This window comes from Macaca thibetana, chromosome 7 (genome assembly GCF_024542745.1).
Source record: "Macaca thibetana thibetana isolate TM-01 chromosome 7, ASM2454274v1, whole genome shotgun sequence".
NCBI classification, from domain to species: Eukaryota; Metazoa; Chordata; class Mammalia; order Primates; family Cercopithecidae; genus Macaca; species Macaca thibetana.
The window spans coordinates 8,078,515-8,097,443 of NC_065584.1; the positions used below are offsets into that span (position 1 = coordinate 8,078,515).

The 18,929-nt window shown below is 42.5% G+C and overlaps 2 protein-coding genes and 1 non-coding gene across 3 annotated transcripts in view; 1 reads left to right on the forward strand and 2 right to left on the reverse strand.

Annotated features, from left to right (window-relative positions):
- Window positions 1-18,929, forward strand: part of SETD3 (SET domain containing 3, actin histidine methyltransferase) — a 363,397-nt gene that overhangs the window by 298,109 nt on the left and 46,359 nt on the right. The window contains exons 6-7 of the mRNA XM_050796716.1: window positions 1,619-1,691; window positions 2,288-2,544. Coding sequence (XP_050652673.1) covers window positions 1,619-1,691; window positions 2,288-2,544 — 330 coding nt within the window. The remainder of the gene's footprint in view (window positions 1-1,618; window positions 1,692-2,287; window positions 2,545-18,929) is intronic.
- Window positions 1-18,929, reverse strand: part of LOC126958426 (cholesterol 24-hydroxylase) — a 515,386-nt gene that overhangs the window by 272,323 nt on the left and 224,134 nt on the right. The window lies entirely within an intron of this gene.
- Window positions 16,382-16,488, reverse strand: LOC126960161 (U6 spliceosomal RNA). Its single transcript, XR_007727752.1, has one exon. It is a non-coding gene; the product is annotated as a U6 spliceosomal RNA (small nuclear RNA).

Below are 18,929 nucleotides of genomic sequence, written 5' to 3' on the forward strand. Positions count from 1 at the left end.
GGGATGCCTACCAGTGTCTGGAATGGATACCTGTGAGGTTGAAGGTACTAGGAGCTCACTGAAATGGCAACACCAGTGGCAATAGGGAGAGAAGAGAGAAACAGCCACCTGCTAAGGGAGAAGGGCTTTTTCTCCCCTCTTTGTTCTTGGTTCTTCTTTCCACATGAAGGGAGCAGCAGTCACTGGCCATGCCTGGCCTTTCCTCACCCCTCACTCATGCCTCTTGTAAGAGGAGGCGCTCCTTCATCTGTTTGGGAGAAGGAACTGGACTTGGCCTTTTTCTCGATGGGAGCTGGTTGCCCGTATGCATTCATTCCACTCTGCTCTCCGCCCTGGAAGCTTTGCAGGGGCAGGCCACACATGGGGAGGGTGGTGGGGATCCGGCTCTGCCTGTAACTAGGTGGGGGAGTCTGTCTAATTCTGGGATTCAGGAGGTGATATTTTGGGTGACCATCTGTTGTATTCTCTCTCTCTCTCAGTTGCTTCAGAACTTGGGTGGAGGAAAGGGTGTTATTTGGCCCCCTCAAACCTCCAGCAACATTTTTGGCTAAGTTGTAGTTAACCTTTCATTGATAGATTGGTAAATCACATGCTGGTATATTAGATACCTGTTAAATGTCTGCTGTGTGACTGGTAGTATCTTGCTTCCAAAAAAAAACAGTCTCTTTCTTCATGATGCCTATAATCTGTATAGTAAGAGACAAGACAGATAACTTAATAGTTGACATTGGTGAAGGCAAGGTGCCACATGTTCTTCTCTTGTATCAGATTCAAGGCAGCATTTGTGTGGATGTTGCCCAGAAGATCTGAGCTGTGGACTTTCCTCACTATGTGCTTTTGTGGGGAGGCGAGGGTTGGGGAGGAGGTCTTAAACAACAGACATTTATTTCTCACAATTTGGAGGCTGGATGTCCAAGATCTCAAGGTGCTGGCATGGTCTGTCTAGGTGAGGGCATTCTTGGTTTGCAGACAGCTGCCCACTTGCTGTCTTCTCACATGTTGGAGCACCATGTGCCCGTTCTATGCGGTGTAGATACACAGGACACAGCAAAAGGAAGCATCCTGTGTTGCCAAGAAATGAGAAAAAGCTTTGGGAAACAAATTTGTAAACCAGTGTGTCTTCTGGGCATGTGATTTCACTAGTAACTGTTGTGCTTTAAAGATAAGTATGTAGAGGAAGGAATGGTACTCTGGCTTTAAAACTCAGTAGTAGTAATTCATGTCGACAGATTAGGGTTTTTGTTGGAGGCAGAAATTTTGTTTTGGTCTGGTTTTAGAACTTAGAAGTACAACAAAGAATAAAATAAACACCTTTGTGCTCTACTCCAAGTGTTGTATTTGCTTCAAGTTAAAGTTCAAAGTCCCTTCTTTGATTATTTGCTCGTCAGCATATGTAGTTTTTAGTTTTTCTATTGGAAACAGGATTTTAAGCTATCCTTCTACTCATTTAACTATAAGATAAATGGTTACATTAAAAAATATATTTGAATATTTATTTGAAGTGCTGATATGCAGCCTTAAGTTGTACTTCATGTGTGATTGGATTTCTGACCGTAGGTATAGTTGGATTGAAGACTGTACCATGTTTTGATGATTCTCCTATTATTTTTTTCCCTAGGCAGAAGAATTGTTTTTATGGGTTCCACGAAAATTACTAATGACTGTTGAATCTGCTAAAAATTCAGTGTTGGGTGAGAATAATTTCTGACTGTTCAAGGCAAAATACAAATGACAGTATATAAAATTCCATTTTGTGGCACTAAGGATCATACTTGGTTTTTCTCGACTGGTGAAATAGTCCCTCAAATATGCATTAAGTGTTTTTCATTTAATGTTATAAAAAAGATGCACATGACCTTTATTGTTACTATTATTATTATATATATATTTTTTTGAGATAGGGTCTCGCTTTGTCACCTAGGCTGGAGTACAGTGGCACCATCATAGCTCACTACAGCCTTGATCTCCCAGGCTCAAATGATTCTCCCACAGGTGTGCGCCACTACACCTGGCTAATATATATATATATATGTATTTTGTTTTTCTTTGTAGAGACGGGGTTTCACTGTATTGCCCAGGCTGGTCTCAAACTCCTGAGCTCAAGCAGCCCTCCCACCTTGACCTCCCAAAGTGCTAGGATTACAGGTGTGAGCCACCACGCCCATCCTGTACCTGACTTTCAATGTTACAAGACCTTTTAGTTTTCCTGTAATTTGTAAATGTATATTTAAATGAAGTTTTTAAGAAGTTTGTGGAACTTACGCTATTAACTTCTGGGTTAATTCAGGGCCCTTATATTCTCAAGACCGAATCCTTCAAGCCATGGGAAACATCGCACTGGCCTTTCATTTGCTGTGTGAGCGAGCCAACCCTAACTCCTTCTGGCAGCCCTACATTCAGACTCTCCCTAGTGAATATGACACACCTCTCTACTTTGAAGAAGATGAAGTTCGGTATCTTCAGTCCACACAAGCTATACACGATGTCTTCAGCCAGTATAAAAACACAGCTCGGCAGTACGCCTACTTCTATAAAGTCATCCAGGTGAGCAGCTGTTTACTGTTTACGTATGTATTTCGCAGAGTGGGGAGGAAAGAGGACTTGAGTCCATAAATATTCCATTTGATGTCTTACTAAGAATACTTAAACATTTTGCTTTTTAAATTGAAAATATAAAATACATTTCATTGTTTCTGTTTTTACAGAAATATCAGTGAAATACGGTTACATATATATATCTGATTTCGTCACTGTCCAGTGTTAATACAAGCAGTTGTTCCTGAGTTATTGAAATCACTAAGTTTTTTTGTAAACAAAAGATCACAATGAAATTTTAAAAGCCATAAAGCATATCTGATGCAAAAAGTTACTCTGTGTATAAACTTTTCAAGAAAATGAATGTTAATTTTTTTCTAGATAAGTATAAAATATTGACAATTTAGCAAATTATAACATTTATGTTTTTCAAAGTGTACTGTGTATTAATTTTAATTTGTTCTCAGTAAAAGTTTCTCATAGAAATCTCTATAAGGCTCCAAGTATTTGAATTACCTGTGATGACACCTTTCTGTATTTTGGTGGTGTGGCCACTGTTGTCTTTCATTTGCAGTTGATCAGCAGTCAGAAGGAACAGGGCCAGTGCCACAGTCCCCGCCAGGACTGAGAGGTGGCATGGCTCCTTCTCCTGACTCCGCACAGTCTAAGTCACTGAAGAGTCAGCTCCTGGGCTGCTCTTCTTGAGATACGACAAGTGGGCAAGTGAACTATTTGCTCGCTTTCCTTTTTGGGCAGTGTGACAGCCTGAATTAGGTTTGATTTGCTTGTTCCTTAAATGATCTATCCTTGCTATGTTTTATTTGCAAGAAGTGGTAACTTCATTTCATTGCTACAGGTGATACTGTTTTCCACTTATTATTTTCACTTTGTAGCATGCTTACTGCATAAAATTTTACACTCAGTTACATCTCCTCCTCCACCGAACACTTCACATACATCAAAAATTATACACGACTGCTGTCTTCAAGTAGAAATCAATCCCTTTGTTTTTCTAAACCTTAAACTTCAGGAAGTCATTAGGAATGTTTGTACAGTATGTATATAGCTTTTATTTCAAGTTGGCTTAATTCAAAAACTATTGATGAAGCCAAATCAAAACTTTGCTTCTTCATATAGTGTGCACCTACGGTCCCTCAGTCTAAGGTCAGTTTAGCTCTTCATGACCTGGAAGGGTTATACTTTTATTCTTAGTTCTCAATGGTATATCTTTCATGACTAAAGATGAAGCTGACTTTGGTAGGTCTAAGTATTTGCCATTTTCTCTTGCTGGACAATGAACTACAAGCTGGCTCTTTTCACTAATGTGCCTCTAGTTTGCAAATGCTGGTAGCCTGCTCTGAGAGGTCTCTCTTCTCTTGGCAAGTTGGATGGTCTAGGATGATGGCAGGTCTTCTGATAACCAGCTTGGTGTGAATGAGCTTTGGATGTTTCATTGTATTCACTGGTCTGTTTACTTCAGTATTAACTAAGTAGTGCAGCTTTGCTTCAAAATTTGATGAGATTTTCAGTGGTTGTGAGTCACTAAAATACTCTCTTCATATAGATGGAGCCATTTTTTGTCAATTTGTTTAAGAGCCAGGTCTCTTCGTAACCGCCTGAAATAAACTGCCTTAGATGCTGAGACGCTAAGGGGATTATATTATACCACCTTCTGTGTAGTAAACGGTGTCATTGTAAACATCTCAGGAATTAGAGAACATTCTAAAAGTAAACTCTTAATTGAGAAGTTTTCTCAAGAGTAGTAGAATTCCTACATGACTAATAAGAACAATTTGTGTCATTTATAACGTAATGAGTACAAATATCCTTTTTAAAAACAACAGCATTCTTAGAGCACTAATCTTTTTAAAGAAATTATTCCTCTTTATTGAAAAATTTAGTTAACCACTATCAAACATGGAACATTCAAATGTGAAATTAACCAGGTAATCAAATGTCTGCACAGTTGATATTTTTTCCACAATTAAGTCAATCTGAATATTTGAAAAAAGTATCAGGATTTAGAAATCAAACTGGTTACTTTTCTGTCAAAAGTATGAAACTGAGGAGAGCAAAATGTGTCTGGTCATATATATAAGTTCTTTTATTTTATATCGGACTTTTTTTTCCTTTTGTGACACAGGGTCTCGCTGTCACCCAGGCTGGAGTGTAGTGGCATGATGATGGCTTACTGCAGCCTTGACCTCCAGGCTCAAGCGATCCTCCCACCTCAGCCTCCCCAGTAGCTGGGATTACAGGCATGTGCCACCACGCCTGGCTAATTTTTTGTATTTTTTGTAGAGATGAGGTTTCGCCATGTTGGTAAGGCTGGTCTCAAACTCCTGGAGTCAAGTGATCCGCCTGCCTTGTCCTCCCACAGTGCTGGGATTACAGGCGTGAACCACCTCACTCGGCCTGGAGACATTTTTTTATTGTTGAATTGGGAGTGTGGGGTGCCACTGGCATCTAGGTTAGAGTTGCTGCTACAATTCTACATATAGGACAGCCCCCTCAACAAGGCATTTTCCAGCCCCAAATGTTAGAAGTGCTGAGGCTGAGAAACCCCTGCTTTGTATTTGTATACAGAACAAAGCACCTCAGATACGTATGATTGAGAAAATTACAGTCCTTCCCGCCTAATGATTGGAAGCCTGAGGCCTACCGACACTGGTTGTGAGTGACTTTCGTCATTTTCTCCGAATGTCTTCTCCTTAGCTAATTCCAGATCCCTTCCTGGGTATAACTGCATGCTGTGGTGAGGAGAAGGTATTTTAGAGCATTTTTTGGTCACTGGCATTTAACACATATCCCTTCTTTTTAAGAACCTACAAATAAAATACCAGGTTTAGAGATACTTGATTTATTAAGGATACAAATACAGGGGAACAAACACTGAAAAAATGTAAACCTAAGATTCAGGTTATAAAATCATGCGGATTTGGAGTAAGGAGCTGAGTTGAGATCCTTGGCATTGCATGTTGCAAATGAAATACGCATGATGGGGTGGAGTCAGTTCTCTGTGTTAGCTGGGGGACTTCACAGGAAGGAGCATTTGAGTGATGGGAGGGAAGGAACCCTGGCCCCTGGACTGGGCAGTCCTGACTGAGTATGGTTAGGAAGAGTTGAAACAGCTGCATCCACTGTCCAAGTGAGAGACGCTGTGGCGGCGTGGAAAGAGCACGTACTTTGTAGTAAGACAAAAACCTGCATTCTATAGCTCATTTGCTGTTTACATATAATTTGAAATTAAATATAATTTGGAATTAGTTGCTTTACTTCTGAGTTTGTTTCCCAATCTGTAAGATAAAAATATGAAGACCTGTTTTTTCCTGTGACCATTGTCAGCCCAAGTTGGATTGTTTATCAAAGCAACTAGCCTGCTGCCAGGCTAGTTGTTGTTAGGAGTCATTTTCCTCTGGGAAACTGTGGAAATGGTAGGGTGAAGCTCCCTCAGCAAGTGCAGTGTGGTAACTGAGAGGGTGGGCTCTGGAGCCAGCCTGCTAGGGCTGAAATCCCTGCAGCACCACTTAGAACTGTGCCATTTTGGGCCGGTCTCTGTGCCTTCCTTCCCGTATCTGTAAAGGGGGCTAGTGGAGTGCCTGATTCCCAGGGTTGCTGAGGGAACAAAGTGAGTTGATCCGTGGTGAGGCCGTTAGTACTGTGCCTAGCACACAGTGCTCATTGTAGAAATGCTCTGTTTATGCTATTTCCATTTTGCGTTTGACCCTCAGGCCATGTTATTTGGTTTTGTTTTGTTTTAAATCACTTCTCCTTCTGTCCGTACAGTATCTTAAGTTAGTATTTCTTAGTGTTTTCTACTAAAGCAAAACTGGTGGCCAAAGATAACATTCCTGCAAGTCTAGGGGCTAAACCCATAGTGACTCATCACAAGCTCAAAGTTGCTGTCAAGCCTGGGCAACCCATCTCTACAAAAAATTAGCCAGGTGTGGTGGCATGCACCTGTAGTCTCAGCTACTTGGGAGGCTGAAGTGGGAGGTTGGCTTGAGCCTTAGAGGTAAAGGCTGCAGTGAGCTATGGTCACACCACTGCATTCCAGCTTGGGCAACAGAGCAAGATCCTGTCTAAAAAAAAAAATTGCTTCCAAGATTCATGTTTTTGTTACTGGTTTTTGGACTCGTGTTTTTAAATCTTAAAAATTCATGCAAATGATAATGTTTGCTATTTTTAAAACCATGTTAAGTGACTTACCATCAAGTGAGATGGATATTGCAGGAAAACAACCCTACTTTCTCCTAAGACCTCGGATTGTCTCACGCTGCAGTGTGAGAAGTGCAGCCTTTACCTGTAGTAAGTGCCATTAAGCTGACCCGTGGGCAGTTCAGATGTGATTTTTTTTTCAGAAGAAGAAAATGTAACGGTCATTTAACATGGGTAAAACTATTCAGCTGAAGGGATCATTACATACTGAAAATACGTAATAATGAGCTTTTGTGTGTGTGTGTGTTTTGTTTTGTTTTTGAGATGGAGTCTTGCTCTATCACCTAGGCTGGAGTGTGGTGGCGCGATCTCAGCTCACTGCAACCTCTGCCTCCTGGGTTCAAGCGATTCTCCTGCCTCAGCCTCTTGAGTAGCTGGGGTAACAGGTGCCCGCCACCACGCCCAGCTAATATTTTGTATTTTTTGTAGAGACGGGGCTTCACCATGTTGGCCAGGCTGGTCTTGAACTCCTGATCTCTGGTGATCTGCCCACCTTAGCCTTCCAAAGTGCTGGGATTACGGGCATGAGCCACTGCGCCTGGCCAATAATGAGTTTTTGTAGAACATTTCTTAATGATTTAAAGTAAGTTCCTGTTGGAATAGGAGCTGTAGGAGGCCTGGAATGAGGTGCACTGCTGTGACAATTAGGCAGGAATAGGCTGTGGGCTAAGAGCTTTTGAATGAGGGTTCATGACAAAGGAAAACAGACTTAAGCAAAAGTTATCTTTTTAAAAAATTGTCTTTTGAGTCTACTTGTTTTTCATCTCTTCTAAAAGTCTTAAGTAATAAATTGGAGTGAACACAAATGTAAACATTTCATTGCTATTGTTTTATAAGAGTATCATATTTTCTTATCTCAGTACCAAACCGTCTATCTTTCCCATGCTTTTCCAGGATCAGATGTTAGGCCTTTGCTCCTTTTAGTAGGTCACCTTGTCAGTGCATTGTCACTCAGGGAGAGAGAGAGGATTATTACATCACTTCCCAATTCATAGTCCATTACTGTGACCTGCTCTCAGTTTTTTCTGTTTCTGGCATTGAGGCTGTTAACCTTTTCCAAGGTCATGGGGACCCTCTCCCCAGAGAAATGGACATGTGTACTATATCACAAACATTTGTAGATCATTTGGTGGGGTGCTGTGATTTCAAGAAACTCATTTTCAATTTTTATCTGTGATTTCCCATTTAAAATAATTTTCTTGGGGGCCTGTACCGAGCTCTGCATCTGAACTGAAACCTATTTTTTTTTTTCCCCAATCTACCTGCTGGCTTGGAGGTCTACAGGCCATGGCTCGCAGCCCCTGTCTCTGGGTACTTTGGGAGTGACAGCAAGCACGATTCAGTTCTGTGCATCCCTAGTGATGATCCTGGTGATCCTGATTTTTGGGAAAGGAGCATGGAGAAGTAATAATAGTCCATTCAATCTTACAGCTTGCTTCAGGCTTTTAGGGTTTTTAATTCCAAAAGCACCAGTACTAACTTCTAGTATTTATACATTTTTTCATGTAGATTTCTGTGTATTGCATTTTTTATTTATTGTTTTTCTCTCTTTGGTGGTGGTGGCCTAAAAACTAGAAAAATAATTTCCTGTGGTGTGTCCTCCCAGCAGATTTCCTTGATCCAGGACCTTTTAGTGTGGGCACTTCGTTCAGATCACCTTTTGTCTTTAACTTGCTTTTATAGTTTATTTAAAACAAAGTCTTGGGCTAGGCACAGTGTGTTTACGCCTGTAATCCCAGCACTCTGGGAGGCCGAGGCGGGTAGATCATGAGGTCAAGAGTTTGAAACCAGCCTGGCCAACGTGGTGAAACCTCATCTCTACTAAGAATACAAAAATTGGCCGGGCGTGGTGGCGTGTGACCGTAATCCCAGTTACTTGTGAGGCTGAGGCAGGAGAATTGCTGAACCCAAGAGGCAGAGAGAGGTTGCAGTGAGCACAGATCGCGCCGCTGCACTCCAGCCTGGGCGACAGAGCAAGACTCCGTTTTGGGAAAAACAAACAAACAAACAAAAGAAATCTTTCTGGGCCCCTGCTCTTCCTCATTTGTGTGGTAGGGGCTTGAGCTTTACGAGTTTTGAGGAGTCCTCCCAGTTTTTACATTGTAAAATGTAAAACACCTGTATGAACACCTGAAAGCTACATACAGTATATGTCATCTTCTTGACATTTCCTTCATGAGATGTTTGACACACACTGTATGTATCCTTCAGGTGTTCGACAGATGATAGTGTGTAACCAGAAGCCTCAAGTTCCAGGAATTTTGAGAGCATTCCTTGTATTAAGATACAGCACCTGGGCAGGTGCGGTGGCTCACTGCTGTTATCCCAGCACTTTGGGAGTCTGAGGTGGGAGGATGGCTTGAGCTCAGGAGTTCGAGATCAGTCTGGGCAACATGGCAAAATCCCATCTCTACTAAAAATACAAAAACGAGGTAGGCATGGTGGTGCACGCCTATAGTTCCAGCTACTTGGGAGGCTGAGGCAGGAGAATCGCTTGGACACAGGAAGTTGAGGCTGCAGTGAGCCGTGATCACATCACTGTACTTCAGCCTGGGTGGCAGAGCGAGACCCTGTCTCAAAAAAAGAAAAAAAGAAAAAAGATACAGCACCTGCTGGTGAAACATCATACTGCAGCTTGATGGTTGAGGAATGTCTACACTCAAACTCCAGAAGCTAAGTTTAGAAATTGTGGCTGAGCCAAAGGCTAGAAGAGGCTTGTATGAAATGGAGCTAAAATTTATGTCAGTTTGTGAAACAGAGGCCAGGGAAGAAGAGAGGACTCATGGTGAAAGGCTGAACTTGGCATTTAAAACTGTTACAACTTTAACCCTATAAAAATACTAGCAGATCAGAACATACCAAAGTTCAGCTCTAAGTTCAGACTTTACATGGAAATGGATGACCAGTTTGTGATAGAAATAAACGGTAAAGTAGGGTTTGGCTTAAACCCTATTTTGAAGTACTATAATTGTGTGAAAGCAAAGTATATCCTATCAGATTTTGCTTACCTTAACGTAGTTGAATGATTAGCTCAGATGTTTTTCATCTATGCTAATGAAAGAGAAATTAATAGACCCTGTGAATGAACTGTTTGATTGATAATCAGTACCATGTAATGGACCCGGCGCTATGACATAGGGTGCCAGCTTGTCTGAAGATTAGCTTATCTTAGAGACATGTACATTTTTCTATGTTGTTGAGATTGAATGTATTGCTTTTTAAGTAAATACAAGCATACAGGGTTTAACAGAATAGAAGCATATCTATTAAATTGATTACTACTATTTTTCAGTTGATCTCATCACTTAAGTGATTTGTCACACCTTACTTGGATTTCTTCTTTTGTGTTGATCCAACCATTTGAGAGGTGCAGGGGAAGGTATGGAGATGGAGAAACTCATATGTGTATCAACTGCCATGAATTTTGTTTCAAGGCAAGCATCATTGCAGCAGCCTCCCCGTTTTCCTGCCTTATGCTTCAGGATGGAGTAAGGCAATTTCAAGTTGGCCATCTTCCTCGAACAGGCAACTCCTACCTAGCCAGGGCTGAGTGGCAGAAGAGACAACCAGCCATGTTCACAACTTACTCTTGCTGCAGCCTGCCTCTGAAAACAGGGCCCGCCAAGAGGCAGAGGAAGATGTCACTTTTGGTTCTTGGCATCCTGTGGCAGTTGTGGCTAAATACAAACATTTCCCGCTGTTCTACTTGTCTCTGACAGAGCTACACAAGAATAGCACAAGATGTGAATTTCCAGAGATGTATTTAGCCTATGTTTTCATAAAGCTCTCATCTACATTTAGAAATCTGATAATACATGAGGCCTTCAGGAATGTGTACCAAATTAGAGTGAAAACCTCTGGGCATCAGCTGAAAGATCCCAAGGCCCTGAAATTCACGGAAAGGGTTTAGACACTCAGTAGCATACGCTGTATATAGCTATGTGTCCTTTAGCACTGTAAGGGAAAATACACATATGCTTTATATAACTTTGACTCCTCTGGTGGCAGAGGTTGTGTACAGGAGTGTCCCAGTTTATGCACAGATTATATTCCAAATTGTCGCTCTGACTTGGTGTGGGGCTCCTCTCCCTATTCAGCTTCTTCCATTCTGTTGGTTCCTCTGGAGTGTGAGGTATCACACCAGGGATGGGGACTAGTATTTCTGGGGATATGAAGTTTGTTTGTTTTTTAACTTTTTATTTTGAAATAATTCTAGACTTACCAAACAGTTGCAAAATTTGTGCACAGTTCTTCTATATACACTTCACCTAGCTTCACTTAAAGTTAACATCTTACACAACCTTCAGTTTAATGATCTAAACCAGGAAGTCAACCTTGGTACAGTACTATTAACTAATCTGCAGACCTTGTTTGAATTTCATCAGTTGTCCTGGCACTAATGCCCTTTTTTTCCTTTCCAGAATCCCATATTGCATTTAGTTGTTGAATCTTCTCAAATCACTTCCAGCCTGGGATAGTTCCTTGGTCTCTCCTTGTCTTTCATGACCCTGACACTTTAGAAGAGTACTGCTGGCCTGGCTGGTTACTTTGTAGAGGTCCCTCAACATGCATTTGCCGGATATTTTAGGTGTAGACTGAAATTATGCATTTTGGGCAAGAATACCATGGAAGTAAGGTGTGTCCTCCTTAGGGAATACGTGAATCAATATGTCTTTTTGGTTTTTCCGTCAGAAGTTACTATTTTTTCTGTTATAATTAGTGAATACCTCATAGAAAGATACTTTGAGACTATGCAAATATCCTGTTTCTCACCATCCTTTCATCCACTGGTTTTTGTATCTATCATGATTTTTGTCTGTGATAGTTACTACTGTAGTGTTTGCCAAGCGGTGATTTTCTGTCTCTGTTATTTCTTCTACATGTAATCTTTGGAATTTTACTAAAAGGAAGAGCTGTACCTTCTTCCACATTTATTATTCAGCTGTTCATATCAGTATGGACTCATGGATATTTATTTTATTTGATAGACTGTGTAATCCATTACTATATATTTGATACAAAAATTGTTTTAGATGGCTCTTCATGTAAAGATACCTGATTTCCTCGTCACTTATAATTTGAGAATATGTGTCTTGTGCAGTTTTTGCCATAAAGTTAAATGCATGGAGGTACTTAATAAAAAATTGCTGAAATTGATGCATAACACAGCAGATCATTTATAAAGGTCACTTGGCCTCAGAATTCAAAGAGTGGCTGTGGCCGCTGCTTCCTGCTTGCCATTTTCCTGACCTCAGTTTCACTTAAATGTTTCCTAGAAGCAAACGTGTTCCATATGTGACATTTTTTGTTCTCAGCCAACTTCGTGATAACATTGCATCTGATAACTGAGGGGTATGGGCTACAGATTGAGGAGGGACGGAATAGAGTCAAAGATGATGGTGAGGGTGCGAGGTGGCCAGTTTCATAGGCTGGAGGTGTTGGGGTTGATGAGCTGTAAATCTAGATTTAATCCTTGCATTCTGTGGTCATGGGAACTGGGTAGATATTTTGGGGCATAGAAGGGAAAGAATGATGTCTGTTTTCAGGTTGTTCATCTGGATTGGCTAGAGGACTTCTCCAGGTAGGTAACATTCTTCACAGTGTGCCCCTGGAATTGTTCTTTTGGAGTGGCTCTTTTGCACGTTGTAGGAAACCTGTGGCTACAGATGGAAGACACTGCGTGAGAAGGGGGCTGAAGCTGTACTAAGAGCTGCAGACGACGCTTCCGCTACCGCCACTGTAATGAGGACAGTGGATTCAGTAAGAATGACTCTCCCTGGTGCAGTGTCACCTCTCTTCTCAGGCTTTGATCCTTACCATTACCGGGTGAGGGAGTTTGAGTCCTCATTTCTCAAATGGGGAATGGGAGGAGTTGAGCAGGCTGCCAGAGGCTTGTGGTACCTGCATCCTGGAACTGGACTCCGAGCAGGTCTGTTAGACCCAAAGCCTGTGCTCCTAGCCACAGGGGCTCACCAAACCACTGTCTTAGTCTTTAAGGTCGTACCTGGTCTTAATTTTGGGATAAAGAAATAGTCTAGTTTTAAGGGCAGAGGAATCTTGTTTAAAATCTCCTCTCTTGCGCTAGTGTTTCACAGAAAGCTGGGCGTGGCCCTGCTGGCCGAGAACTCCGGGCCTGTCAGTCCAGCCTGTGAGCTTGCTGGCAGTCTCTTCCAGCTTCCTAAAGGAGATTGTTCCAGCTCTTTCGTTTTATTGTGTGTTGGGATTGAAAGATACTAATTCTTAGAGGAACTAATAAGCCTATTTGCTTTTTTTCCCCCAAGCTATGAGGAAGCTGGTTGTGCTCTATTTTTTCTTTTATTGTTATCCTTACCGGTTCAACTTATTTAATGATACAAAGACTGAAAAAACTAGGACTTAGGACATCAGTCCAGGCTTGCCTGTTCTCTGGAGAGTTGCTGGTGCCTTTATAAAGTTTGGTAGAGCCACTGGCTGTCTTGGTGAAATTCCCTGACCTGTGACCTTGCCTGTTCCTGATAGCTGACCTTGAGATTAACTTGGGTTCAATGTGTAAGCACTGCCTTATTGTGTGCTATTTAACATTTCCAATTTTGTAAATTACTCATTCTAAACATGTATCTCATTTTCATCATTTCCATAAATGAAAACTGTAGCTATGTCATTCAAAAAAATCTGTGCTTTTAACTATGTTCTTGTTTTTTAAATGTTATAGATCACATGGAGACTTCACCTTCTGTGAATTTAGTGTTCTTCATTTTTTCTATTTTGTCCAGCTTTAGTTCCAGTGGCTTTTGGGGGACTGAAGAAATGAAATGGGCTGGGCGTGGTGGCTCACTCCTGTAATCCAAGCACTTTGGGAGGCTGAGGTGGGTGGATCACCTGAGGTCGGGAGTTTGAGACCAGCCTGGCCAGCATGGTGAAACCCCGTCTCTACTAAAAAAATACAAAATTAGCTGGGCGTGGTGGCATGCACCTGTAGTCCCAGCTACTTGGGAGGCTGAGACATGAGAATCGCTTGAACACGGGAGGCAGAGGTTGCAGTGAGCCGAGCTTGCACCACTGCACTCCAGCCTAGGCGACAGGGTGAGACTCTGCCTCAAAAAAAAAAAAAAAAGAGAAATGAAATGCTTTTTCTCTGTCCTTGGGGTTCTGCCTGGGGTCTTCTCGGTGGTGTGTGTCCCTGTCTTGGAACCTGGGGCAGGGTGCCCCTAGAGTACACTGATGTGTCCACCTGAGGTGGGTGTGAGTTCCCAGGTCAGACCCCAGCATCTCCATCCTGCCCTGGGGACTGGCAACGCTTCTGCTCTGTCTTCCTCACTGACCCTTCTCACTGGAAGCCCTCCTGTTAAACCATGGCCTTCCTCCTCTTCTTCCCCTCTTTACCTGACTGTGGTCCTTGGCCCCTTTAGGAAAACTGTTGCTTTTGTCAATCAGTTTGGGAGCTGATGTCCAGCAAAGTGATGCACGTTGTCCCCAGTCTCCCACCTTACCTGTGACACAGGTGTTTGCGTGGGAGTAGAGGCACCCGTAGGGACATGGAAAACAGACTTAAAGGGCAAACAGTTACCATGGAGTCCCAAGTGATGTAACTTGGGGCTGGCATCCTAACCAAGGAGGGTTAGGCAATGCCCGCTATGGGCCGAGCACTGTAAGGCTTTTCTTACTTTCTGTTCTTATATAAGGAGTTGTCTGGAACTGTACCTTCCTAGAATAATCTGAGACAGAATTAACCAAATTAGAAGAAACCACCAACACCAGGTCTAGGCTGTCATTGATAGTTTAATTTGTATACCGAGAAGTCAGAATAGAGGCCAGAAATACAGGGCGCACTCCTAAGACGGTGTTCCTTTGCACCTCCAAATGTCAATGGTGGGCTGAGGGTCCTGACAGAGGCTCCCGTTACCCTCACCATCCCTCCAAAGGTGGGCATTGTCCCCATTTTATTAGCGAGGAAGCAGGTGTAGGAACAGGAAAGCTCTCCAGAGCCACTGATAAGCCCAGACAAGGCGAAAGCTCAGACCTGTCTGACCCTAGACACAATTTTTCCTCCATCTCCTCTGTCTCCACCGGTCTGTCCCGTTCTGTGATTCCTTCTCTCCCCAACTCCAGTCCCAACTTTGCTTGTCCTGGGTCTTCGCTACAAGTCTGATCAATAACAGCTTTGTGAAAATCCCTAAAAGTTTAAAAACAAAAGAAATTTCAAAAAATTCCTATTTGAAACCTGCTTTAAAACAAAAGAAAACCTAAGATTCTTCCCTGAGTAGATTCTCTATCCTCTGGGACAGGATTTTTAGACCTTGTGTTTGTTTTGTTTTTCATCTGTATGATAGAAGAGGGAACCTGCTAATGTTTCTGAGGTGACCCTAAGTACCCTTAGGAGAACACTTCCACATTACACACGTTTATAATCACTCACATTTGTTAATATTGGTGTACCCACACTCTGGTGTCCCTGAAGAACTGTGCTGTTTTTGTAATTTCTTCTGCTCTAAATGGTTTAGACTGCAGCCATCCCGTGGCCACCCTTTGTAGCTATAATCTACTCTCAAGGAAGAAAACGGAGGTGAGAAAAGCACAAAAAAGAGGAAGGGGATAGAGGAACCTCCAGGACACCAGTTATTATTAATATATAACTTTGAGTCTGGGACCTCTCAGCAACCCAGTGTGGAAGCAGAGTTGTGACTTTTCACCCCTGCTGCATTTTAACGTCAAGTGAATAGTAGAGTGGCTTAACTTCCGTTGAACTTGAGTGAATTGATAGTGAGTTGGTGAAATGATTGTCTTAACAGAAACGCTGTTGCTGATGGTCTTTGTAGACAGAGAGTGAGGGCATAGCATATTCTGTTGTCATTCGTTTATAAGGTGCCATTGATTAGACCAAGTTCAGGTCCAGTCTTCTTGATTTCTTCAAATTTGAGAGCCTGAGTATTGGTGAGGCTTGGCTGCTGCTATTCATTTGGCATATTTGCCAAGGAGGATTAGATAACTTTCTGCATTTGCATCGCATATTACCTCTACCTGGAATTGATATGGCCTGAACAGTTTTTGAATATTTTTTGCTTCATTTGAGTCGCTATGGGCTTACAATCCACTTCAGGTGGACCGTATCTTTTACCATCATGGCCTTTTTAAAAATACATTTTTTCAGTATGGTTAAAAACATTTTCTTTAATTGACAAATGATAATTGTACATGTTCATGACATAATCAAGATTTTTTTTTTTCTTGAGACAAAGTCTAGCACTATTACCCAGGCTCAATCTCAGCTCACTGCAGCCTCCACCTTCCAGGCTCAAGCCATCTTCCCACCTCAGCGTGCACCACCACGTCCAGCTAATTTTTAATTTTTTTTGTAGAGATGAGTTTTCACCGTGTTGCTCAGGCTGGTCTCAAATTCGTGAGCTGAAGCGATCCGCCCGCCTCAGCCTCCCAATGTGCAGGGGTTACAGGTGTGAACTACCGCACCTGGCCCATTGGTGATGTTTTCATACATATAATGTATAAGATCAGATCAGATGGATAATTAGCGTATCCATCATCTCAAACGTTTTTCATTTCTTTGTGTTGGGAATGTTCAATATCCTCCTTGCTATCTGAAACTATAAAATGTGTTATTGTTCACTATGGCCATCCTACAGTGCCATAGGACAAAAATATGGAACTCTTGACTAGTTTGTGTGTCATCCTTGCGCAGGTGCCATGCTCATCTTCCCAGTATTATTCCAATTTTAGTATATGTGCTGCCTAAGTGAGCACGGAAATTCGTTTTAGCTGTAAGTTTGTGCTGGGCAGATTATCCAATAAAAGTGCCCTTGTAATCGAATAGTTCTGAAATAGCCTTGTGAGTGGCAGATCCCCTGACTGCCCTGTCTGTTGTGAATGGCAGATCCCCTGACTGCCCTGTCTGTTCTTCACCCAGCCTGCCAGCTTTGCCTTTTCCACTGATGGGTTTGTGGGATGCAGTGGACCCCAGAAGAACAGGACCTCAGATTTCAAGCTTGTGACCCACTAGCTCAGCCTGACCAGGTTAAATTGGTATCTTAGGTTCCAACCTGTAGAAAGGGTCTGTGAATGTCTGCCAACCAGGCTGCATGGGAGTAAAGAAGGTGATGTCTGTGACAGGCCCAGCACTCAGGGACTGAGTCCTGCGCCGATGCAGGAGCTGTGTACTCAGCAGCGTAGGCCCAGCCTCCTTCCAGGAGTCATGGCCCCACTCGAGATCTGATTTTGCAAGGCAGCCCTTTCTAGTACAAGAAGACTGTAGTTAGAAAGCCATTCCTTACACTGAGGCAAAATAGGCCTCCCTGTAACCTTCATCTTACAGTTTTGTTTCTGTTTTTAGAGCAAGAAAGTCAGTCTCATCTTCTGCAGCATGAGAGTTCTTTTTACTCACCAGTGAAGCATTCATAACCTCTGTCAGGCACCTGCGTGGAATTACAGGTTTACAGAATTAATCAGAATAAATCCTGTCTTCCAAAGCTTACATTCTAGTCATATATAGTTCAACAAAAAGTGATGTCAGGACACAGATTAAAAACAAAATCTGTGGGCCAGGCACAGTGGCTCACGCCTGTAATCCCAGTACTTTGGGGAGCCGAGGTGGGCGGATCACTTGAGGTCAAGAGTTCGAGACCAGCCTGGCCAACATGGTGAAACCCCATCTCTCCTAAAAATACAAAAATCACCCAGGCATGGTGGCATGCACCTATAATCCCAGCTACTCAGGAGGCTGAGGCAGGAGAATTGCTTGAACCCGGGAGGTGGAGGTTTGAGTTGAGATCATGCCACTACACTCCAGCCTGGGCAACAGAGTGACTTTCCATCTCAAAAGAAAAAAAAAATTATGGGAGTTCAGAGAAGGAAGATTGCTTTCATGAAGAAATTTGAGGAGGATGTTTTATTTTTGTTTTTAAATGGGAAAAGTGGCATTTGGAGAAAATGTTCATGATATAAAAACCCACGTTTTCTTAGAGCCTTATAAAATGTGTTCACGTCCAGCTTCACAGCTCGCCCTCATAATAACCTTGTAATATACGTCTGTAACTCTCCCTGTCAGAAGATAAGAAAGTGAGGCTCAAAGGGGCAGCTTGTCCAAGGCAATTGGGGTCTGTGCCACAACATCAGAGCCCCTGTCCTCGTCAGGGTGTGTGGTTGGTGGGCGTTCTTTGGGCCGCTGTTCCAGTGTCTTAGAGATGCGCCTGGGTGTTCGCTCCCCTCTTACCTGGCAGTCAGAACCTGTCAGCACGAACGTTTGACTCTTGAACAGCACGGGGGGCAGTGATGCTGACCCCACCCCATGCAGTCGAAATCCATATAACTTCTAACTCCCCAGAAACTTAACTACTAGTAACTACTGTTGACCAGAGACCTTACCAATAACGCAAACAGTTGATTAACACATATGTTGTCTGCTAAATGTATTACATAGTGTTTTCTTACAGTAAAGTAAGCTGGAGAAAAGAAAACATTATTAAGAAAAGCATAAGGGAGAGAAAATATATTTCCTGTTCATTAGTGGGAGTGGGTTATCATCAAGGTCTTCATCTTTGTCATTGTCACATTGAGGAAGAGGAGGAGAAGGGGTGGGTCTTGCTGTCTCAGGAGTAGCAGATCTGGAAGAAAATCTATTTATAAGTGGACTCACTCAGACATACCCACGTGGTTCAAGGGTCACCTGTATATTCCTTCAATTGTCTGTCTTCCCAACTTGAATGAAAACCCACTGAGGACAAGGACTTTGCTGCATTCTCATCTAGAATGTGCCTAACACAGAGATGGTGCTCTGTAATTGTCTGTTGGATGAGTAAAGCACTCAGTAGCCAAAACAACAGACAACTAACATTTGATAAAACTCAGCCAGAAACTGTGTGTATGTCATTTCATTCTTTTAATAACCCAATGCGAAGGTATGATTACTGTTATTTTACTGAGGAACTGAGGCTCCCTGAAGCTTCACAGCCAGGAAGTGGCTAGGCTGGGGCTAATTGAGATCTGATGCAGAGCTGGTGTGCTCAGCCAGCATGCTGCATCCTCCATGGCTGCTTCATAGTCAGAACTCATGCCGTGGGCATCTGCGCACCAGAGGTCATGAGTTGTGGTCTGGAGAGATTGGGACTGTTTAAAATGCCTGGGGGCTTTCTTACCATGATTTCTCTCACTTTAGGTTCGTTTTCCTTAGCCACGACTCCGTCACCCAG